Source organism: Durio zibethinus, chromosome 25, assembly GCF_047325235.1.
Source record: "Durio zibethinus cultivar Kanyao isolate XHJ-2024 chromosome 25, ASM4732523v1, whole genome shotgun sequence".
Taxonomy (NCBI): domain Eukaryota; kingdom Viridiplantae; phylum Streptophyta; class Magnoliopsida; order Malvales; family Malvaceae; genus Durio; species Durio zibethinus.
In genome coordinates, this window is record NC_143186.1 from 17154914 (window position 1) to 17180355 (window position 25442).

At 34.5% G+C, this 25442-nt stretch overlaps 1 protein-coding gene and 4 pseudogenes across 1 annotated transcript; all 5 read left to right on the forward strand.

Moving 5' to 3' along the window:
* Window positions 1–4770: 4770 nt before the first annotated feature.
* Window positions 4771–5546, forward strand: LOC111276160 (heat shock 70 kDa protein, mitochondrial pseudogene; annotated as a pseudogene).
* Window positions 5547–5633: 87 nt separating this feature from the next.
* Window positions 5634–5720, forward strand: LOC149511709 (U6 spliceosomal RNA; annotated as a pseudogene).
* Window positions 5721–5737: 17 nt separating this feature from the next.
* On the forward strand, window positions 5738–5795 carry LOC149511710 (U6 spliceosomal RNA; annotated as a pseudogene).
* Window positions 5796–8035: 2240 nt separating this feature from the next.
* Window positions 8036–17003, forward strand: LOC111276159 (aminoaldehyde dehydrogenase 1, peroxisomal-like; annotated as a pseudogene).
* A 3687-nt stretch (window positions 17004–20690) lies between these two features.
* On the forward strand, window positions 20691–24440 carry LOC111275770 (G-type lectin S-receptor-like serine/threonine-protein kinase At4g27290). Its single transcript, XM_022861279.2, has 7 exons — window positions 20691–22163; window positions 22436–22570; window positions 22721–22839; window positions 22937–23147; window positions 23238–23475; window positions 23548–23692; window positions 23763–24440. The coding sequence occupies exons 1-7, from the start codon at window positions 20900–20902 to the stop codon at window positions 24045–24047; spliced, it is 2397 nt and encodes a 798-aa protein (XP_022717014.2). The 5' UTR covers window positions 20691–20899; the 3' UTR covers window positions 24048–24440.
* The last annotated feature ends 1002 nt before the right edge of the window (window positions 24441–25442 follow it).

Here is a 25442-nt window from a genome sequence, read left to right on the forward strand (position 1 = left end):
TTGTTGTTTTGTGTTGGAGGAGAAATCGGTGGCGGGAGTTTATTGTCTCTGATATTTCGTTTCTCGCCTGACTTCGTGTGCCAGCTCAGCATCAAAGCTCGTCGTAGCTATAGTAACATCGGTGTCGCGCAAGTAGTTGCTGTTTCATGATCGAACGATCTTGCTTCGAATTTACCCTTCTCAATGATGGTTGTTGCTTAGCAACTGCCATCGATGTCTGAAGGATTTATAGTAGAAAATAAGAGAAACTAATCTGTTACTTGAAGTAAATTGGCTCATTTGATCATGAGCTTCATTTCATTAATTTATAGGCTTCAAAAATACAAAAATAGTTGGCCTAACAGCATGGATCACCATGCATAGACCCATCATTTTACCTAGACTAATCTGTTGTCAGAAAGTTCTAGCAGAAATGCCATACTTAGTTGCTTCAACCACTAACACACTAACATGCTTCAACCACTAACACACTAACACTCCTCCTTGGTATTTCTACTGGAAACACCAAGACTTTTTCTTAATGTTTCAAACCTTGCCTTTGGTAAGGCTTTGGTCAGAATATCTGCAATTTGATCTTCTGACTTGCAATGCACCAATTTCACTTCATTCTCAGCTTCAACTTCTCTAATAAAGTGATACTTGATCTTAATATGCTTAGTTCTTCCATGAAACACAGGGTTCTTGACCATTGCAACTGCTGACTGATTATCACAAAAAATTTCTGTTGGATCATCTTGCTTTTGACTCAAATCCAACAAAATTTTTCTTAGCCAAATTGCTTGATTAACAGCAGCAGCAGCAGCTATATACTCTGCTTCTGCTGTTGATTGAGCCATTGTTCCTTGTTTCTTTGAATTCCAGCTGAACACATTTAATCCAATGAAAAACACATAGCCTGAAGTGCTTTTCATGTCTTCATGAGAGCTAGCCCAATCACTGTCTGTGAATTCTACCAATCTTGAACTGTCATTCTTCTTGAACCAAATTCCAAGTTCATTGGTTCCTTTGACATATCTCAACACTCTTTTTGCAGCCTTAAAATGCAACTCACTAGGATTTTGTATGAACCTAGAGAGTAAATTTGCAGCATACATGATGTCTGACCTTGTTGCTGTCAAATACAATAAGCAACCAACCAAGCTTCTATAAATAGAGCCATCAACTTTGTTAGCTCCATCTTCCTTAACAAGTTTCTCATTTTGAGCCAAAGGAGTGTTGACTGGTTTGCAATTTTCCATCCCAAACTTATTCAGGATTTCATTTGCATATTTTCTTTGACAAATGAAGATTCCTTGATGGTCTTGATGAATCTCCATTCCAAAAAAATAAGACATTTCTCCCATGTCTGTCATCTTAAAAATTTCTTGCATTTGGAGCTTAAAATCTTCCACAAGAGCTGATTTGCTACTTGTCACCAGAAGATCATCAACATACAAAGAAACAATCAACAGATCATTACTGTTAAAAACTTTAATGTACAATGTTGCTTCACTGAGGCTTTTCTTGAATCCTAACTTCAGTAAATGATCATCAATTCTGGAATTCCACACTCTGGGAGCTTGTTTTAATCCATACAAAGCCTTATTGAGTAGATAGACTTTGCCTTCATGTACCTTGGTAACAAAACCATCAGGTTGTTCAATGTAGATCTCTTTCTCAAGATAACCATTCAAGAAGGCAGATTTGACATCAAGTTGGTATATTTTCCAACTTTGCTGAGTTGCTAAGGCTAATAGCAGCCTTATAGTGTCCAACCTTGCAACTGAAGTAAATGTCTCTGAAAAATCAACACCAAACTGTTGGGAGTAGCCTTTAGCTACCAATCTAGCTTTAAGTTTGTTGATGGAACCATCAGCATTCAACTTTGTTCTGAAAATCCATTTGACACCAATGATGTTTTTGTTACTTGGTCAGTCAACCAGCATCCATGTTTGATTTTTCTCAATCATTTGAATCTCCTCCTTCATGGTATTTCTCCACTCTGAAAATTTGACAGCTTCTTCAAAGCTTGCAGGTTCAAGAATGGCAATATTTGATCTTTGATAAATATCTGTGAGTGGTCTGATTCCTCTCACTGGTTCATGATCAATGATTTCATTTTCAAACATATAATCTTCTTGATTTTGGAAGCTTATCATGTCTGCAGCAATTTGCTTGACTGATTTTCCCTTTGATTTTTTTCAATTCCAGGCAACTTGCTCATTAAATCTCACATTCCTACTTACAATCATCTTGCCTGTAAGTGAATTGTAAGTCCTATAGCCTTTAGTGATGTTGTTATAGCCCAGAAAAATACATATTTCTGCTTTTTGATCAAGCTTGTCCCTTTTGATATCAGGAACAAACACATAACAGATGCTGCCAAAAATTCTGAGGTGGTACACTGATGGTTTGCTTCCATTTCAGGCTTCAAAAGGAGTGTTTCCCTTCAAAGCTTTTGTAGGCAGCCTGTTGAGTAAGTAGACAGAGGTATTGACTGTCTCTGCCCAGAATTTCTTTGAAAGATTCTTCTCAAACAGCATGCATCTTGCCATCTCCATGATTGTTCTATTCTTCCTTTCACTGACTCCATTTTGTTGTGGAGTGTAAGTTGCTGTCAGTTGGTGTTCAATTCCTGCAACTTCACAAAACTCATTAAATCTGTCAGATGTGTATTTAGTACCATTGTCTGACCTTATGATCTTGATTTTGGAGCCACTTTGATTCTCAATCCAAGCCTTGAACTTCCAAAATACATTTGCAACTTCAGACTTTTGTTTCATGAAGTAAATCTAACACATTTTAGTAAAATCATCTATAAAAGCAATGAAATATCTACTGCCATTCAAGGATAAGGTTCTCATAGGACCACAAACATCAGTATGAACAAGTTGTAATTTTTCAGTTGCCCTCCATGCTTTGTTAATTACAAATGGCAACTTACTTTGTTTTCCTAGTTGACAGACTTCACACACTCCAGCACTGACTTCAACAGTAGGCATGTTTAATACAAGATCATTTTTATGCATGAAATTCAATGCATTGTAGTTGAAATGTCCCATCCTTTTATGCCATAAAGAAGATTCATCATGTGAAGTAACATATACAGAGGAGTTTGCTTCATGCCAATTCAAGGAAAAATATTTTCTTTTCATATTAACAGTAAAGAGTTCATGGCCAGTGGGATCATGAATTATGCATGCCTTGTCTTTGAAGACTAAAGAGTAGTTATTTTCTAGCAACTGTCCTACACTCAACAGGTTTTGATCTATTTTGGGCACAAATAACACATCTGAAATGAGTTTGGTACCTGTTGGTGTCTCAACTGCCACTACTCATTTTTCTTTGACTTTTATGAAATCACCATTACCTATTCTGACTTTAGAGGTGCAGGTCTTGTCTAGTTCTTTGAATATGTTGATATCAGATGCCATATGATGTGTGCAGCCACTGTCAATGAGCCATGCACTGGAGGAGGTTCTGGTTCCATAGCAAGTTACAACAAAAATTTGCTCTTCTAGTTGTTGTTGATTGTCAGCAACTCTGACTTGTTGATCTGGCTACTGCTGTTTTTTGTTTTTACATACCTTCTCCATGTGACCAAGCTGCTTACAGTACCTACATTGTATGTTAGGTCTGTACCAGTAATATTTCTCCAAATGAGTAGTCTTTTTGCAGTGAGAGCATGGTGGAAAAATTTTTTTTCACTGTTTCTAGAACCTTGGTTTCTTTGATCTCCTTATTTTTTGCCTTTGCTTTCTATTTGCATCTTGTCTTTCTCTTTGGCTGTAAAAGCACCTTCTATTGAATCCTCTTGTCTGATAGCCCTTCTTTGCTCTTAAGCTTGTAGAGCATTGAACAATTCTACTGGAGTTATCTTGGTCAGGTCCTTAGAGTCTTCAAGGGATGAGATTTTTTACTCAAACCTCTCTGGTGAGCTGACAAGAACCTTCTCTACAATTCTTTTGTCTGACAGCTCCTCACCAAGTAATCTAATCTTGTTTACTATCTTCATGAGTCTGTCATTGTACTCCTTTAAATTTTCAGACTCCTTCATCTTTAAGACTTCAAACTCTCTTCTAAGATTCAACACTTGCATTTGTCTTGTCTTGTCACTGCTTTGAAACTCTTCCTTGAGCACATCCCAAGCTTGTTTTACAGTTTCACAAGTCATGATTCTAATGAATATGTCATCAAAAACTGAAGACTCAATACAGCTTTTAGCCTTGTACCTCTTTACCTTTTTTTCACTATAATTTTTCATTTGAGTTACTGTTGGATTTACAGGAAGTTGCGGTGGTTCCTTCTCATTTTCCACTACTTTCCACAAATCAAAAGCACTCAAATAAGTCTTCATTTTGACAGCCCATATTTGGTAGTTTTCACCAGAAAAAATAGGAGGTGAAGGTAAGGAGCAATTGCTTGAGGCCATTTAAGGTTGACAAAGGCTGGTTGAAAGTGTTTGATGGCTTTTCACTCAATTTTTGGGACTCACAGATCCTCTAAGAACTTAAGGAATGCTCTGATACCAATTGAAGGATTTATAGCAGAAAATAAGAGAAACTAATTTGTTACTTGAAGTAAATTGGCTCATTTGATCATGAGCTTCATTTCATTAATTTATAGGCTTCAAAAATACAAAAGTAGTTGGCCTAACAGCATGGGTCACCATACACAGACCCATCATTTTACCTAGACTAATCTGCTATCAGAAAGTTCCAGCAGAAATGCCATACTTAGTTGCTTCAACCACTAACACACTAACATGCTTCAACCACTAACACACTAACAATGTCTCCTTTGCTGATGAGGTGGTGGTTGTAGAAAGTTGTATTGACAACTGTAGCGGACAGATTGGGGGGCCTCAATGATGTTCTTGCTGGTTGCATAAGTGGTTCTGAGAAGTTGGTTACTGAAATTCATACTTTGCATTATATTTTGGGAGGTACTTTCAATCGGAATGCTGCGTCTCTGATCATCAGAGGCATGAAGACACTGCATCTCGTGTACCCAAGGTGCAAGAAATTGTTTCAAAAATTTTTGGTAAGTCTCCAAGTAAGGGGGTTAATCCTGATGAGGCAGTTGCAATGGGAGCTGCTATTCAAGATGGTATCCTTCGAGGTGATGTTAAGAAATTGCTTCTATTGGATGTAACTCCTCTGTCACTTGGTATTGAAACTCTTGGTGGAATTTTCACTAGGTTGATCAACAAAAATACAACTATCCTTACGAAAAAATCACAAGTTTTCTCTACTGCAGCAGACAAACAGACCCAGGTTGGAATTAAAGTTCTTCAAGGTGAACGTCACCTGGCAACTGACAATAAGATTGTGGGTGAGTTTGATCTTGTTGGTATTCCACCTGCACATAGAGGCTTGCCCCAAATTGAAGTCACATTTGACATAGACGCCAATGGGATTGTAACTGTTTCTGCTAAGGATAAGGCAACTGGAAAAGAGCAGCAGATCACAATCCGATCATCTGGTGGTCTTTCAGATGATGAGATTGAGAAGATGGACAAGGCTACTGAATGGACTGCATTTGGTTACTTGTGCACAAACGGATAAATCTACAATACAACATCTTATCTTATTACACATGAAAGCATTGTAAAAGAATTTATGGATAGGCTTGTAAAGTGGACTAAAAACATCAAGATTTCAGATCCTATAGAAGAAGGTTGTAGGCATGGCCCCTGCGCAAGGATGACACGCACAAATTGAGAAATGGTCTAAATTTTTGTAAGATGTTTTCTTTGTAGGCATGGCCCCTGCGCAAGGATGACATGCACAAATCTAGAAATGATCCAAATTTTTGTAAGATGTTTTCTTTCCCGATTTGAATTTCTGGTTATAGCATGTCATTTATTCATTCATTTTTTTTATTTATTTTGTGTTTTCATGATTTAAAACATTGGTTAATAATAAAAATAATAATTTTAAGAAAAATATATTTTCGAGAAAAAGTTGAAAGTATCAATTTTTCTTGAAAATAAGCTCTCTAAAAAATATTTTTTAGGAAAAGTTGAAAGTATCAATTTTCCTTAAAAATAAGCTTTCCAAAAAATATTTTTGGGGAAAAGTTGAAAGTATCAATTTTTCTCGAAATTAAAGTTTCAAAAAATATTTTTAGAAAAAAGTTGAAAGTATCAATTTTTTCTGCACAAAAGCAATTATTTTTTTTTACTTTCTTGAATTTTTTTTTAATGTTAAATAATTCGACGATAGAGCCTCTGCAGGTGAAACAGTAGTTTTCTTGCATACTCTTGAGGTGAGGGGATTTTTTTAATTTTCTGCTAAAAGTATTAGAGTCAATTGATAATAATTTCCAATAACTAATTACTTGGTAAATTTTTAAGGCTTATTGGATAACACAAAATTAAGCTAGTACCATCTTTTGATGGGCGTTATGAGGGTGCTATAACCTTCCTCACATGTAACCGAACTCCCGAACCTATTCTGGTTAGTAGACCCGAACCTATTCTTTTAGAGTCCCTTAAACTTAGGTGTTCCCTGAAAGGATAGATTCTTTAGGTGACCAATTGCACCTAGATAAAAAAGATTGGTGGCGACTCCTTCAAGTCAATGTCTAGTGATAGATCCTCGGATCTAAACGTTATGACAGCTTGGCAACTCCACTGGGGACACCTGAGAGTCAAGCCAGCAAATAAATTTATGTTATCCAAAAAGCCTAATAAAATTGAACCTTTTTGTATATGTATATGTTATTATTCATTCATGTTTATTCACTTTATTAATTATGTCATTCATATGCATGTGCATAACATGAGCTCTATACTCGAGCTCCGTCCCTCTAGGAGGGAGTAAAGTACCTATTGCTTTCGTGAGATTTAATGCATCCGTAGTGGCTAGCGAAATACTCCCACTCAAATTGAACCTTTTTCGCCTGTAGCCTGTAATGGGTAAAAATTAGGATGCCTTACTAGTCTGTGATGGACAATAATGTAATGAGCAATTTGAGAACCTTTAGACTTTAACCTCAAACCACATATAGTGAACCTTAGAAATGCCTAACCCTAAGATAGAGCCATATCTACCCAATGATAGATATACTCTGAAACTAGGACACAAAAAGGGTGTTTATCTAATCATTTTGATTGTCTGACTTTGTGCATCATTTTCATTATCATATGTAACATTATGCATCGACATCACTTTCATTTCATCTGTGAAACTAACCATGTTGTTTGTCTGATTTTATGCGTCTGTATTATTTCATGATCATATTTTAACACAATCATTTGCATCCATTTCATATTAGATTTCATCCATAAAAATGTACATTTTATTTGTGCATCAACGTATTATACATAAAACATAGCATAGCATTTTTAATCATAATTAGGGTGCTAAAGGTTCAAGGATAGCTTCACCAAGCAATCTCATTCACCAATACAATACAAGAGCTCAAGCTAGATTAATGGAACAAAAAAATTTTAATCATCTCGAGAGAATAGAGAAAGCTCAGAAAAAGTTAGAAGGGGAGTTGAATAAGATTTTAGAGGCTTTGAACAAGTTAAACAATGGGAAGACAATAGAGGAGAATGCTAGCCAACAAGATCATTCTCTATAAGAGGAGGATGACCCACTGTACCCTCCTGGTTTCAAGCCACATCAAGTCCAACCTGTATAAGGTCCACCATCACAGCAGTTCACCTATCTTATAGGGTACACATATCTCAAAATACCATGAGATTCAAATCAAGGACAGTACCAAAGTTATATAAATTCTGTCTTTACTGAAAAGGTAGTAGAACCAATATCAGTCCCTAATTTGGATGATCTAAAAGAATAAAAAAAAATTGAGGCCCAAAGAGAAGGAGCTTGTAGAAGCCTTAAAAGCTAAACAAAAGATAAACTTGTTAGAGGAAAGGCTACGACTAGTGGAAAGAGTGGGTTTTTACTATTCTACCGATGCTGATAGACTCTGTTTAGTCTTGGATGTGATTAACCCTTCGAAGTTTAAAGTGCCAGAGTTTGAGAAATACGATGGTACAAGGTGTCTGAAAATTCATATTACTATGTACTGTCGAAAAATGGCTGCCCATACCAATAATGAAAAGCTCTTGATGCACGTCTTTTAAGATAACCTCACTGGCTCTGCTGCTAGATGAATATGAAAAAGAAAGCAACTGAATCATTCAAAAAATATGCCTAGAGGTGGAAGAACATGGCTACTTAGGTGCAACCTTCTTTGACTAAAAATAAGACCATCGTATTGTTTGTCAACACTTTGAAATCCCCCTATTATGAAAAGATGATAGGGAATGTCATAAAGAATTTCGTTGACATGGTGATTTCAAACGAAATCATTGAGAATGCCATTAAAAATAACAAGCTGAAAGGAGGAGAAACTAAGAAGACACCTAAGAATAAAAAGACTGAAGCTCAAACTATAGGCTTTGATAGATAGTTCAGGGGATATCAACCCTATCCATCCCAAGGTTACTATCCATACTATCCTGCTGTTAACAATGTTTCATCTTATCTATACCAACCAGCCCCACAACTACCTAATTCATCCACATACCAGCCCATTTTTATCCCCAAAGTCTACATATAGTCTTAACATTCAAACTCCTGCAAGACCTCAAATTCACCCTATTAACCTAGCAAGTGGTTCACGAAAGCAATGAACTATTCAAGAAAAGCTCGTATATGATCCAATCCCCATAACTTATATAAAGTTATAACAAGAGCTCTATAATAGCCACTTGATTGCCCCCAAGCTGTGTGGACCCGCTTAAACCATCTTATCCTAAGTGGTATGATCCTACAGCTCACTGTGACTACCACTATAGAATTATTGGCCATTGCACTGAAAATTATACTACTCTAAAGCATGAGGTGTAACGATTAATCAAGGATGGAATGGTAAGTTTTGATCAAAGAAGAGCAATAGAGGAACACAAGTACAGAGATTAGGGAAAGATCATAGAAAAAAAAAGCTTTTTAGACACTGGTTTAAGGATGAGAGTGAAACAAAAAAAAAAGAGGCAAATTGATTTAATATGGTGGTCTAAATTTCGAGTCGAATGTTACTCATCGACAGCGAGTGGAGAGAGCATGTTCTCAAGAAGCGAATTTTAATTATCTATCCTATAATTGAATAGAACATCGATCATATTCCAGCAGCTACAGCTGAAGATGTGGAGCTTGCGATGACTGCTGCTCAAAGAGCTCTTTCTAGAAACAAAGGCAAAGATTGGGCTTTAGCTTCTGGCACTGTTCATGTTAAGTATTTACAGGCCATCGTTTGCAAGATAACAGAGAGAAAATTTGAATTAGCAAAGCTTGAGCAATTGATTACGGGAAACCACTTGATGAAGCAACTTGGGACATTAATGATGTTGCTGGATGTTTTGAGTACTATACGTACCTTGCTAAAGGTTTAAATGTGAAGCAAAAGGTTGTTATCTCTCTTCCTATTGAGACATTTAAGAGTTATGTGCTTAAAGAACCACTTGGGGTCATTGGATTGATTACTCTATGAAATTATCTACTGTTGATGGTCGCCTGAAAAATAGCTCTTGCTTTGGTTGTAGATTATGTTGTAATATTGAAGCCTTTCGAGTTGGTATCTATCACCTGTTTGGAGTTGGCTGACGTGTGTAGGAAGGTTAGTTTTCCTCAAAGTGTCTTGAACATTTCATCTCAATGTTGACAAGATTGCTTTTACCAGAAGCACTACAACAAAAAGCATGATAATGGAAGTAGCCACTCAAATGGTCAAGCTTGTATCTTTAGAACTCGGTAAGAAAAGCCTAATCATTTTGTTTAAGGATCAAGAATATGAAGAGTCGCAATGAAGCAATGGGGCGAGATAAAAATCCTTCACCTGATTACACATGAACATGATTTTAAAGAGGATGTTAAAACTGGTTGAATGCTACTTGTCATTCTAAGAGTTTTTTTAAAGTAATGTTAGAATTTCTTTTTTGCAATATAATTTCACTTGTTATCATCTTAATAAAGGCAAGTTTCATTACATTTTTTCTTTCACTAAACCATTATTCAATGCCCTGTTACCTTTCATAACTTTACATTCCCATTCTCAAATTTCAGATGATGAATATTTAGACAATGATAACAATAATTCGAGAATTTAATTTTGAGAACTCACCCACATTAATATGAGGAGATAATTTGAGCAAAAAAGAAGTAAGCTGTTACCAAAGGTGAAATAGATATTTCTTGGAGATGTGCAATCTTTCATACAAGTTCATAAGCTTTGTTCGATAGATGATATTCAAGAAAAGTATTCACAATTGAAATGAAAAATGGCAATCTTTATTTTACCATTCGAAAAACCATTCATTGCTACTCTTTTGAGCCTATTATGATTTCTTTTTCTAAAGAACCCTAACCAAGGATCACCCTCTACACTTGGGGGTAATTTTAAAAAAAAAAAATCATAAAAGGTCTCAAAAATGGAAAAAGAAAGAAAAGCAAAAGAAAAAAAATAAATGCCACATATGATTTAGGATAAAATAATGAAAATCCTTTGTGTGAAGAAAGAAAAAAGTAGTGAAATGATGTGGGGACAAAATGCCAAGTTGCATCAAATGATTCTTTGGTCTTGAACCTTTTAATTCATGTTTTGAGCCTATTATATCCATTTTTCTTATGACCCCTCTCCTTGACCTACATTACAACCTTGAAAAATCTATTTGGATAAAGTGTGAATGCTCAACTTGAATGATCATATGTTGAGCGAAGGCATGCTCATGATGAAATAATGGAATCATGCTACATTGCTCTAAAGTTTGATGTGTGGAAAGATATCAACAATGGATGAAAAATGAAAAAAAGAAAAGAAGATGATGGAAAAAGAAACAATGAAAAAAATAAAAAAAAGATTCAAATTGAAAACTTGAAAAAGTGATTTAGGTAGAAAAAGATCTAGGTCAAATGGTTCACATAGATGAAAGATCAAAGACATCTGAAGAACCCTCAAATATTGGGGCAAAGTTTGTCAAGCTCAAAATGACTTTAATAGTAAATGGAATGAGTTTTTGAAAAATAATCCTAGATTAATGTTGAGAATTGGCTAAATATTCATCATTTGGACATACCATTCATCCCAATGACATGTATCCAATTTATTTTCTTTTCTATTTGTTTTGTACCAAAATAGATCTTTATTGATTATCTTCACCATAATTCACCTTGTGTTCTCTTATTGTTACACCCCTAGAATGAATTGAGAAAATGCTTGATTGCATTATATTTGTCAAGAATTGAAATGATAATGAATGAATGAATATGTGCTTAAAAGAGTCTTGCATTCATTTGAAAAAAAATCTAAGATGATGGTGGTAACAAAATGAAAAAATGGTAGAAACCTAAAAGAGATGATTTGAAAGGACATATGATGTGATCAAAAGAAAAATATAATGATGGATTGGACAATAAAATGAAGATGGGGCAAATCTTGAAAAGTGGTATAATCAAGTGATGAATATGGAGATGTATTGGTTGATATAACCTATGAGTTATGGTTAAGTGATGAAAATGATATGGAGCAATAGACGAAACTGATACTGAGAAGCTTATGAATGATGACCAAGTGATGAGTACAAGGATGAATTGGTCGACATGACTTGAAAGTTATGATTAAATGATGAAAATAATCAGTGGACAAAGTTTGTTTTAGGAAAGTTTAGGGTTGAGAAACTTATGAGTGTGACCTAATTCAGAATAGTTAATGCTGAGACGTCTATGAGTAATGACTCAGTGATGGTAGATGAAACTTGTTCTGAAATTTGTTAGTGCTGAAAAGTCCATGAATGGTGGTCAAGTGATGATCGATTAATGAAACTTGTTTCAAAGTATTGAGAAACTGAACAAGGAAGACATGCAAAATAGTAGAGTTTTGAGAGCCATATCACCATAATTATTTAAGATTTTATGACATTATTGACATTCGTATTACATGCATCATGGTGGCATCATCGTTTAAATAGTACATGCACATAATTTGATGAATTAAACTTTGTTTGGACATGCATGGCACTATGAGAATATAGGTTACCGCATTTGCATCATTAAGAAGGCATTTGCATCTTTGGTCATAAAATTCATTCATGCAAAATTTTGAGTCACTTAAAAAAAATTGTGAATATTTTTATGAGAATTTTTCAGAACTCCAATGAGAATCTTTGAGTTTCAAAATAAGAATTTTTTAGGAGTGAAACCCTAAAGTTCGTCGAATGTGAATCTTCGAACAAATGAAAAGTTTTAAACTTTTGGATGTGAATCTCCAAAATACAAAGCTTTAATTTTTGGATATGAATTTCTAATGTTTTAAATGAGAACTTTTGAACTTAGATGCGAAACTCTAAGTGTTATTGCATGTGAGCCTTTGAACTCAAATGAGAAGCTTTGAATTTTTGGATGTGAATCTCTAAAATTCAAATGAAAAGCTTTAGATTTTTGGATATGAATTCCAAGTTCGCCAAATGAGAACCTTTAAAAAGCCTTGAACTTTTGGATGTGAATATCCAAAATTCAAATAAGGATCTTTAAATATTGGATGCAAGTCTTGCAAGTTATAAATGCAAATCTCGAGATATTACAAATTTGAATGAAACTGAAATTTTGAGAATCAAATTTCAATAAATTCTTACGAAGTTGAAAGATTTTTGTGAATCTGAACCTCTGAATGTTGAACTCAAATTATGAATCCTTGAGTTCCCATTACAAAATTCCTTCAGTCACGATGTATAACTCCTTTAGACATGATTGTTAATGAGTAATTTATTTTTCAAAGTCGAGGTTACCTCTATTTAGAGGAGAAATTTACTTTTCAAAATTGTGGTGCCTCTGTTTAGAGGAGCATTTATTTTTGAAGTCATGGTGCTTCTGCTTAGAGAATTTATTTATTTTCCAAAGTCGTTGAGCCTCTGATTAGAGGAGCCATTTATTTTTCAAAGTTGTTGAGCCTCTGATTAGAGGAGCCATTTATTTTCCAAAGTCATTGAGCCTCTGATTAGAGGAGCCATTTATTTTTCCAAAAGTCATTGAGCCTCTGTTTAGAGGAGTAATTTATTTTTCCAAAGTTGTTGAACCTCTGCTTAGAGGAGCCTTTATTTATTTTTCCAAAGTTGTTGAGCCTCTGCTTAGAGGAGCCTTTATTTATTTTTCCAAAGTTGTTAAGCCTCTGCTTAGAGGAGCCTTTGTTTATTTTTCAAAAATTGTTGAGTCTCTGTTATTGAGCCTCTACTTAGAGGAGCTTTGATCAAAATTTTAAAAAAAAATTAAAAAAAAAAATAAGTTGCCTCTATTTAGAGGAGCTTTGTTTATTTTTCAAAGTCATTGAGCCTCTGCTTAGAGGAGCTTTGATCAAAATAAAAAAAAAATAAAAAAAATAAAAAAGGGCAAAAAAAGCAGAAAAAAAAGTCAAGTTGAGTTTTAAATGGGTGTCTACGTCTTTGCACAATTTCTATTTCACAGAAAATATGCAAAGAGGGGCAGCTGTAAACACCCTATTTTGTCCGAGATTCTTTGTCAATTGAGACTAATTTAAGCTCAATTGTGGAGATTTTTATTCATTTTTATTTTAGATTTTTTATTTCATATTTATCATTTTTATCTTCTATCTATTGTTTATTTTCTTTTTCTTTCTCCATTATCAGATTAATTTATAAAAAAAAAGCTGAAATAATGAGATTAGGCTTGGTGATGATTGTTATAAAAAAATATTAGATATGCTAATCTTTGGCTTTGGATGATAATTAGAATTGAACTGAAACACAATCACTTGATTTTATATATCATCACAATTCACAGTAATAAAAAAGGCGGGGAGGTGACCAAAGAAAAAAACCAAACAGAAACCAAGAAAAAAAAAGGGTATGAGTGAAAGAAAATTTGGAAAAATGGGACGTGAGTTTCTTGGAGGAACTTATCCAAGTTGAAGAAATCATTCTTTTTTGTTCTTCTGCTAACCAAAACAGCCCTCTTTTTTTCCTTCTATTTACCACCTTTGTCACGGCCACCACCACCAACATCGTCACATCATCAACACCTACATTTTTCATCGTTATCTCGCACTGATTCCCTTAGTTACTCGCCTCTCAGAGAACTCTCCCAGATAACTATCGATTTCGGTAGGGCCTTGAATTCTAATGGCATTTTTGCTAAATGCGCTACTCTTTCGACTCCTGTGTAGCTAGTTTGCGGTGCTGAAAACGCTAAAGATCTCAAGATTAAATGCTTAAAGAAATAGCTGAGACACGTTTCAAAGCAGCAAGAGGACTTGAAACGAGAGTGTTCACAGCTCAAGAAGGAAAGAAATAAGGAGGATCAGCTTGCATTTATGGATTCAAAGAATGAAGTGAACGTTGCTAATTTTCATGGGTCAAGGATTGTAAACTTAGAACATGGAATCCCTATTGCAGCTTATCATGAGGTTATCCAAGAATTTTTAAATACAAAAGCTTTTGATAATCAGGTTGGCCTAAACACGGCCAAGTCAAGTTGTAAGAAAATTGGAGTTCAGACAGATCTAAGTGCTTATCTTGATCTTGCATGGCATCTGGGATTTGCCAAGTGACCAAAAGTTTAGAAGAAATCAGATTTATTCTTCATTTGAGTGTCGTTCCGATCCCGACTTCTCTGGCGCACCGATAGGAGACAAGCCACGTGTTGGGTTGACACGACGGGTGATGACATTGTTGTTTTGTGTTGGAGGAGAAATCGGTGACGGGAGTTTATTGTCTCTGATATTTCGTTTCTCGCCTGACTTCGTGTGCCAACTTAGCATCAAAGCTCGCCACAGCTGTAGTAACATCGGTGTCGCACAAGCAGTTGTTGTTTCATGATCGAACGATCTTGCTTCGAATTTACCCTTCTCAACGGTGGTTGCTGCTCAGGCAACTGCCATCGATGTCTCCTCCGTTGATGAGGTGGCAATTGTAAAAAGTTGTATTGACAACTGTATCGGACAGATTGGGGGGCCTCAATGATGTTCTTTGCTGGTTGCATAAGTGGTTTTGAGAAGTTGGTTACTGAAATTCATACTTTGCATCATATTTTGAGAGGTACTTTCAACCTGAATGTTGCGTATCTGATCATCAGAGGCATGAAGACACTGCATCTCATGTACCCAAGGTGCAAGAAATTGTTTCAGAAATTTTTGGTAACTCTCCAAGCAAAGGGGTTAATCCTGATGAGGCAGTTGCAATGGGAGTTGCTATTCAAGGTGGTATCCTTCAAGGTGATGTTAAAGAGCTGCTTCTGTTGGATGTAACTCCTCTGTCACTTGGTATTGAAACTTTTGGTGGAATTTTCACTAGGTTGATCGACAGAAATACAACTATCCCTACAAAAAAATTACAGGTTTTCTCTACTGCAGCAGACAACCAAACTCAGGTTGGAATTAAAGTTCTTCAAGGTGAATGTCACTTGGCAACTGACAATAAGATTTTGGGTGAGTTTGATCTTGTTGGTATTCCACCTGCACGTAGAGGCTTGCCCTAAATTGAAGTCACATTTGACATAGACACTAATGGGATTGTAACTGTTTCTGCTAAGGATAAGGCAATTGGAAAAGAGTAGCAGATCACAATCCAATCATCTGGTGGTTTTTCAGAGGATAAGATTGAGAATATGGACAAGGCTACTGAATGGACTGCATTTGGTTGCTTATGGACAAACGGACAGATCTCCAGTACAGCATCTCATCTTATTACACATGAAAGCATTGCAAAAGAATTTTTGGACAGGCCTATAAAGTGGAATAAAAACATCAAGATTTCAAATCCTGTAGAAGAAGGTTGTAGGCATGGCCCCTATGCAAGGATGACACGTACAAATCGAGAAATTGTCCAAATTTTTGTAAAATGTTTTCTTTCCCGATTTGACTTTTTGGTTGTAGCATGTCATTTATTCATTCATTTTATTTATTTATTTTGTGTTTTCATGATTTAAAAACACTGGTTAATAATAAAAATAATAATTTCAAGAAAAAAAAATATTTTCGAGAAAAAGTTGAAAGTATCAATTTTCCTTGAAAATAAGCTTTCCAAAAAATATTTTTGGAAAAAAGTTGAAAGTATCAATTTTTCTTAAAAATAAGTTTTCAAATATGGATTTTTGAGAAAAAGTTGAAAGTATCAATTTTTCTCGAAATTAAAGTTTCAAAAAATATTTTTGAGAAAAAGTTGAAAGTATGAATTTTTCCTGCACAAAAGCAATCATTTTTTTTTACTTTCTTGAATTTCTTTTTTTTTAATGTTAAATAATCCGACAATGGAGCTTCTGCAGGTGAAATAGTAGTTTTCTTGCATACTCTTGAGGTGAGGGGATTTTTTCAATTTTTTACTAAAAGTATTAGAGTCTATTGAGAATAATTTTCAATAACTAATTACTTGATAAATTTTTAAGGCTTATTAGATAACATAAAATTAAGTTGGTACCATCTTTTAATGGGCGTTATGAGGGTGCTATAACCTTCCTCATATGTAACCGAACTCTCAAACCCTATTCTGGTTAGTAGACCCGAACCTATTCTTTTAGGGACCCTTAAACTTAAGTGTTCCCTGAAAGGATAGATTCTTTAGATGGTCAATCGCACCTAGATAAAAAGGATTGGTGGCGACTCTTTCAAGTCAATGTCTAGCGATAAATCCCCGGATCTAGATATTATGACACATACTATTCTGAGGAAGGATCCACATAATGGAAGCATTAAAGGCTGGGAGCTGCCCCTTCACTGCCAATATAATGACTCCTTTTTGCCTAACTTGAAAAGGAAAAAATTGCTATATGCCAAATTTAAGGCGCATTCGTGTAGCGTTTTTTTGTGTGCAACAACAGCCAGAAGACAAACCAAATATATCATCTGTGCTAGTTATGTTGGGTGGTGACAGTGCATTGCCTCAACCAAATCAGGCTGGCTATTTCATTGAAAGAAATATGTCTTCAACTGAGTCCACATCAAGCAAGTATGAATCTACTTCATCAAATGAATTCACCATTACATTGTTAGAGCCACGCTAGAAGCTATTTATATCATTGAAAGAAAATGTAACAAGATCACAAGAATTTAAGTAAAACATTGAAATTTGTCACGATCAATGGAAATTATGTCTTTGTTTCATTTTGGTGCTTGCTTGCTACTACGAACCTTTGCTTTCAAAATCTAGAACAAGTGAATTCGGCAAGGTTTGCTGGCTTATAGTATGTTCTGCATCTTACATTCTTAATAATTGGTGATCTTTTCACGTTCCGAGATTAAGATACAATGTGATCATATTATCTTGAAATAAAATTCCAAAGTAATATGAAATCTTCTTTCTAAATCATTCTAAAATTCTTCAATAAAATAATCTGTCAAATAAAATACATAACTTTAAGTTAACTGATGAGAAATCTTCATATTCCTAAATGCAAACTAATAAAAATACTAAACCACTTCATAATATCTCATTAGCCAATAGTATCTCCGATGTCTAAGTAATATTTTCAATCTTATCTTCTAGCTTCTAATATAACTAAGTAAACTTATCATTTACTTATCTGTAAAGAAAAAGTAAAAAAGGTAATAAGCAAACTATAGTTTAGCAAGTATAACCTCACACACTTTATTGGATCAAGTATTGTTTTCATACATATCATATAGATCATTCAAAACATTCATCAAATCATAATATCAAAACATTTCAAATATCATTATTATGTCAAACATTTTGTAAACTCACTAATCAATATCAAACATATCAATTCATAAATCATTTTAAAATATACTACCATTCAAATATCATAATCAAACAAATAATGGATCAATCTTTAAAATCATCATATATTATCATAAATCATTAGTTCATCATTACTTATAGTAACTACTATAATCCATGACATTAATCGTATCGACAATTTTATTCTTATGATCATTACTAACTATTATAATCTGCTAGTCAAGGCCTTACGCTAACTACTATAGCCTGTTAGCTAGAGCCGTAGAACTAATTCTGATGTCGATAATCCCACTTCCCAAGAATATAAAAACATAGCTATTATAAAATAATTATTTAAACATAATCCAATTTCTCATTTCATTCATAAACATGATCTATTGTTTATATAGAAAAATACAAAATAATCAAATACTTGATCTTATTTTCATACGTCAAAAATAAGAAATAAAACATTCATTCATTTAAAAATATACATATATATAGATTCAAAAATAAGTAAAGTGTGTAAAATTTTACTTATCTCCATTCAATTCCACTACTTAGTTTTTCTCCCAAAATAATTAACAACCTATTTAAGATCATTTAAATATATAAAAATTAATCAATCCTTTTTTAGACTATTAATACTGAAAACAACTAAGTTATATAAATGTTAACTTTAATAACTAATATTGGCAGTTTAAGCTCCTTTCATAAAAATAATCATATCTCAAGATATCCAACTCAAAATTAAGATCTTTATAGTGCGTTAGAAACTAGACTCGATAAACCTTCTAACCATATAAGACTCACATCATAATTCCTTATAGATTAATTGTAATAATTTTTGCAATTCGCGTCATATGCTACTACCAGATAGCATGCATAACTTCTAATAAAAATTACATATTTATTCATAGGAAATATTAAATTCAATTCCACTTACTCAATAACCTTTTCAAACATGTATGGCTCAATTCTTAATTCCTTGTATAAAATTTATAACAATTTTCGTAATTCAACATTGATGCTACTGCTATACAACTTGCATATTCTTAAGTAAAAATTAGATAACTTTTCAATAGAAAACTCGATTCAACTTCCGTTTATTTCATTAGAAAGTAGATTCAATATGCTTTCCAATGATATATAATAATCATAGCAATATCTAATCCCTTGATATAAATATTATTTTAATCTATTGCTATAAATAATAGTATCTTATCCAAAAATAAAATGTTTCCTTTAAACTTTAAAAATCAAAATCTCCACTTTCAGCCTTTAAAATCTACTCAATAATCATCATTAGATCTTATTAATATGAAATAAATAAAACACAATAACTTATCCTAATAGAAGATTAATGAAACATTTCATAATTTTTTTTATTTTTCTTTTAGAACTTCAATTTCAAATAATAACTTGAAAAAGTCAAAGGAAGTTATTTAGTAGTAGTAGCCATTGCACGTTCAATTGCTTTGCTACAAAGATTTATGCATGGAAAGGAGAGGTTTGAAACTCTTCCCCTTCATCCCTCTCTAGTTGGTCGAGTCATCCCTATCGCTTACGCTCGAGTCACTATCATCCCTCTCGCTAGTATTGACCTAGTACCGATGGTGGCTCCTCATCCGATCCGAGGAGGAACGAACCTGTATAGGGAGGGAGTGAGTATATGAATTATTAGTATTGGGATGATATGATATTTTATCACATGGTATATTTCTTAAATAAAAAGATGACATATATTTACCATTAGGAGACTAACTTAATTGTAGCCCTTGATTTCGAATCTCTAATTTGATTTTTCATGCTTTTTAATCTTAAGAAAGATGAAAAAGAAAAACTCTTACTTTCTTTCTGTTTCAGGATAAATAAGTTTTCATTCATTAATATCTCAACTCTTTTTCTTTTATTAATTAATCTTTTAATAAACTGATGGATTTTAGTATAGCCCAATTATCATTTAGGTTGGGGTATTACAAATCCTCAATATATGCAGTTGTCTACAATTATCTATAAGCTGCGAAAGTACATCTTTGATGTTGCCTTCGAATCGGAACTTCATCATACCTATGATCAAAGCTCCACTGGATGTTTCATTTAACACAACATTTCATGAGCAATAATTTGCATATGTTACTAAAGAAACTTCTTTAAAATTATGTTCTATGGTTTTCTAATGATGCTTTCCGCTGCCCAACAAACCCATTTGTGCATGACAATATTAGAGCCAAGCCTAAAGTCATGAAAATCCTTGGAGATTTTTTTTAACTTTGACTTGACTTTTGTTGTTTGTATATTTGCTGTCAACCATGTCATTGTTGTTTATGGTCTTAACATCTTAAGTAAAGTAATTTTAACGACTTTGATGGAAGCAGAAATTGTTCTGGTTCCATTCAAAGTAAACAAATAAAAGTAAGAAGACAAAAACGGTCTGCTTTGGGTTTGACCTGTATTGCTTGCCAGGGTGAGCCCTTAAGGGGAATGATAGAGGCTAATTCTGCTTGAGCAACTGATATGCATTTTGGTATGAAGTTTTGATGGAGGCTAATTCTGCTTGAGCCCTCATGATTCACCAAGAATCGTTTTGGGTAATTCTATTATAGTGTCTTATCATCTAATTGAGAGTTAAGAAGGTTTATTAAGATGATTTAAATGCTGGTGAAGGAGGAATTTAAATTGTACGGAAACTCAGAAGAAAAAAATGGTTAACAAGGTTTCTAGATGTGCGTAGAGAAAATAATTGACAAATTCAACTCTAGCGTGCTTAGCCAACCAACTGAGACACAAGAATGGAATTCAAAGATATTTGATTCATGGAAGTGGAAAAGTCATCCTATTCACACTACATCCCACAAAAATATGTTCAATTTTTCTAACCTTTATATATATTTATATATTTGGAGGGTCGGGTCTTCGCATCCATGTCAGTTAAATATGTGTTGGACACCAATACATCAAAAAATTGATTTCAGAGCAAGATAGATGACGACAATGACTATCCAACGATAACAGTCATCCTTTAATGATTCAATGTTTCTAATAAGCTTCATTGCTAGTAGCATTTTTCTTATCAAAGGGTCCATGCAAAGATTTTTCTTATCTGGGGTTCCGATTTTCTAGCTTGTTTTACATGCAACTCCCTCTATCACGCATGTTGTCTGCTGTTGAATAAAAGAGACATAAATCATCAGAAAATCATTGCATGCCTTTTCATTAATGGAGGTTATCTGGTACTTAGTTTTATTCTCTTTCATTTTACGAACGTCCACACTAAAAATTATTACTCCAGGACAGTCCATAAAAGATGGTGAAACTCTTATATCAGTTGGTGAAAGCTTTGAACTGGGATTTTTTAGTCCTGGAAGCTCGAAGAGTAGATATGTTGGAATATGGTACAAGAATATTCCGAGTAGGACTGTTGTTTGGGTAGCCAACAGGGAAGCTCCTATTTTTGATCACTCAGGAGTTCTAAGTTTCGGTAACCAAGGAATTCTCACACTCCTGAATAGCACGAAAACTGTTGTTTGGTCTTCCAATACATCAAGAACAGCCCAGTATCCTGTTTTACAGCTGTTGGAATCAGGAAATCTGGTGGCGAAAGACAGAAATGATAACAATCCACAGAACTTTTTCTGGCAAAGTTTTGATTATCCTTGTGATAACTTTTTACCAGGAATGAAGCTTGGAAAGGACTTAGTCACTGGTTTTGAGAGGTATATATCGTCCTGGAAAAGTGCAGATGATCCTGCTCAAGGGCAATATTCATTAAGAATAGATCCCCATGGATTCCCACAATTAGTTGCTAGGAAAGGATCGCAAGTAGTGTTTAGATTAGGGTCATGGAATGGTCTTTATTTTTCACACCGGAAGCCAAATACTAAACCAAGTCCACTATATTCATATCAGTTCGTCTTGGATAAGAATGAGGTGTACTACAAATGTGAGCTCCAAAACAGTTCAGTTATTTCGAGGTATGCAATGAATCCATCCGGCCTCATGCAGCGATTCTTATGGAATGAGAGAAAACAAGAATGGGAGATTTTCTCTACGGCACAGACAGATCAGTGTACTGTCTATGGCTTTTGTGGAGCATATGCTAGTTGCAACCCTGATAGGTCTAGTCCATGTGCATGCCTGGAAGGATTTGTACACAAATCACCAACTTCCGGTGATTGGAATTCAATAGATTGGTCAGACGGATGCATTAGAAGGACACCACTGGCTTGTGATAGTGGAGACAGTTTTCTCAAGCACACTCGGTTGGAATTGCCAGACACTTCAAAATCTTGGGCTAACAAGAGTATGAGTTTCAAGGAGTGTGAGGAATTGTGTTTGAGAAACTGCTCTTGCACGGCATATGCAAATTTAGATATCAGAGAAGGAACTGGCTGCTTGCTTTGGTTTAATGAATTGATTGACATGACAGAATTCACCGAGGATGGACAAGACCTCTATATTCGACTGGCTAAGTCAGAGCTAGGTAGCTGTTCTTTAACTTATTTAATTTTAAGCTTCACCAGTTTTCTTAGTCTGTAAGGCAAGTTTGCCTAATTCAGTGGCAGTAAATGAAAATAACATGGAATTGGTAATTATTGGGATTTTACTTAATTTATAAAGACACCTTGGATTAACTTTTAAGTTTATAGATTTGCAAAAACTATGGCAGCTTTGCCTGAAGTTTTATTGAAAAACTTTGGAAGTAGCTGAACTCAAAACCTTGTTTGCTGAATCTTTGTGTGCCCAATTTTTCAGATCAACTTCAAAGAAAAATGAAGTCAAAGGAAAAGCGGAAGGCAGTAGTCATAGCCATCTCCATCATAATAGCCATGGGAATGATGGTAACAATGGTTCTGCTATACAAACGAAAGAAAAATCTTAGCAATGAAGGTAAAAAGTTGGTTGATATTAATTTGTTGCAAGAAATTCATATCAGGGGATCATACCGCTAGATTAGATATGCCATTTAATTTTGATTATAAAGCTGCTAATGTTGATATCATTATCCAATGAGTCTCATTCTGATTCTGGAATTACCAGGTAAACACAAGGAAAAGATGGAGTTGCCACTATTTGATTTTGCAACTATAGTTAATGCGACAGATAACTTCTCAACCAGCAACAAGCTGGGACAAGGTGGCTTTGGTCATGTATACAAGGTAATTATGAAGCAAAACGCGGTCAGTTGTCTTCAATAATATGCTGAATCATCTTTCATTTCATGTTTCTTAACATTTTGCCCTTTATGATTGATAGGGTATGTTGAAAGAGGGAAAAGAAATTGCAGTAAAGAGACTTTCAAAGGATTCTGGACAAGGATTGGATGAATTTAAAAATGAAGTTACACTGATCGTGAAACTTCAGCACCGCAATCTTGTAAAGCTATTTGGTTTTTGCATTAAGGGGGATGAAAGGATGCTAATCTATGAATACTTGCCCAACAAAAGTTTAGACTACTTTATTTTTGGTTTGAACTCAATATCTTATCACTTTCAGATTTGAATTTTTAATCTGAAAATCAACTGAGAATGCAGCTAAGGTTAATTATTGATGACAGATAAAACAAGAAACAAATTGCTGGACTGGCATAGGCGCATGCACGTTATAGATGGAATTGCTCGAGGGCTTCTTTATCTCCATCATGACTCTAGACTAAGGATTATCCATAGAGATCTAAAAGCCAGTAACATATTACTAGATAATAGTATGAATCCGAAGATTTCAGACTTCGGCTTGGCTAGGAAGTTTGGAGGAGATCAGACTGAGGACAAGACAAGAAGAGTGGTTGGAACATAGTATGTATTAGTAAACTTTTCGGATAATTTTCTACGTCACTTTTAAGGTTCTCATTTTCAATTATTTTCCAGTGGTTACATGTCTCCAGAGTATGCCTTTCATGGGTGTTTCTCAATGAAATCTGATGTCTTCAGTTTTGGAGTTTTGGTTCTGGAGATAATAACAGGGAAGAGAAGCAGAGGCTACTCAGATCATGACCATAATCTTCTTGGACATGTAAGCATAAACGTCACATATTAAATTGCTATTTCATGGTAACAAATGATTTTTTTTTAAAATTTTTCAGGCATGGAGATTGTGGATTGAAGAGAGGCCATTAGAACTAATCGAGAACACATTAGGGGACTCCTACATTATAACTGAAGTTTTAAGATGTATCCATGTAGCTCTCTTATGTGTGCAACAACGCCCTGAAGACAGACCGAACATGTCATCTGTGTTGCTTATGTTGGGTGGTGAGAGTACATTACCTCAACCAAATCAGCCTGGTTATTTCATTGAAAAGAATCTGCCATCAGGCAAACAATCATCTTCATTAAATGAATTCACCATTACAATAGAGGCAAGATAGAAGAGCATCATATCACTAAAATTTTGCAAGGTGACTACGAATTACTGAAAATTTTGAAACATTTTCGGTTCAGGAAGTTCCGCATTTAAATTTCACTATCATTTGACACCCTAGCAGGATAGTTTTTCTCAAAGGATGCCTCATGAAAGTTGCTATCTTCCAAGGTTTTTAGCTTGTTTTTCTTGATATATTGTATCCCTTGCACCTTGTAAAGACTAACTTATGCACTGCATAGTGCTTCTTATAGCAGATATGTGTATGCTAGTACGCCACCAGCCAAACCATAGTTAAATATAATTCAGCAGCCTAGCACATTCCTAGTAAAGTACTAAAATGTCAGAAACATGTTGTGAATTATAGTCTTGAAATGAAGATGATTTTCTTCAGGGTTCTCCTAAAGATGAAGATTAAAGATATAGAAATGTTTTTATCAGTTACTGTCTGCACCACTCTCTTGTGGTTGAAAGTTCCATTGGTTAATTCATTGTTAAAAGTTTCTTGCTTTCATTCATAGTCACAAAATTAATCTTTTAAGATTAGATTTTAGAAGATGACTTACAGGCAACTGGGTTGTAAAATTCAAGGTAAACGACTAATTAGCAGCTCAATTGACAAATAAAAATTTGCATGTATGATAGAAGAGAAAAACAATTTTATCAAACTAAGCATATTATTCTTCTTTGAAACCTAAATTAATTGATTGTGTTGTACTTGTATCAACAATTTTCTGTTACCATCGGACAAAGACGAGCTAGAAACCATAACTGTCCAAATAAACTGTAGAAGCAATCACGACATTCGCACAGAAAACAGAACCTCTCTGTCTCTAATTCTGGTGGATGGTGGCAGCAGCAAACCCATAAAGGCGATGAAAAATGCAACCATGCCTACCAAATAGTCAGCAGCACAAAACTTATGGCCAAAGCAGCAACTTTTTCAATGTTATTTCTGTTTTCACATTTCTTTTCAATCTTTGCCGATGCTCCACCTCAATAGATTTAAATATTTCCAGTTGAATAACGATAATGAATTTCGTCATTGACAATTCAATGAATCTCGTACATTGAGGAAAAAGTATAGAAACCAAGACTGATTTGCTTTCATTTGTTGAAACATACAAAAATTTCTCGTATTAGGAATTTACATCCAATAGGGATTCAGTGATTTTTAAGTGTCGATTATCAAAGTCAATACCTCAACTGTATATCCCCCAACAACTGTTCTTTCATGTTCAAATTTAAACAAATCCAACCTTTCAATCTACTTGGTATTAAGTTTTCCAATTGTAAAAGAAAAAAGTTTTCCCAGGGTGGTTCAGCATAAATTTCCCAAATCTCTCTCCCTGGAGGAAGCAGAATGTAGGATGATTTCCCTAGGTTGCTACTTGATGTCATG

Coding starts and splice junctions, on each gene's coding strand:
- LOC111275770 (XM_022861279.2), top strand. CDS start 20,900: ATGGAGGTTATCTGGTACTTAGTTTTATTCTCTTTCATTTTACGAACG. Junction 22,571..22,720: donor GAAAAATCTTAGCAATGAAG/GTAAAAAGTTGG, acceptor TGGAATTACCAG/GTAAACACAAGGAAAAGATG. Junction 23,693..23,762: donor ACCATAATCTTCTTGGACAT/GTAAGCATAAAC, acceptor AAAATTTTTCAG/GCATGGAGATTGTGGATTGA.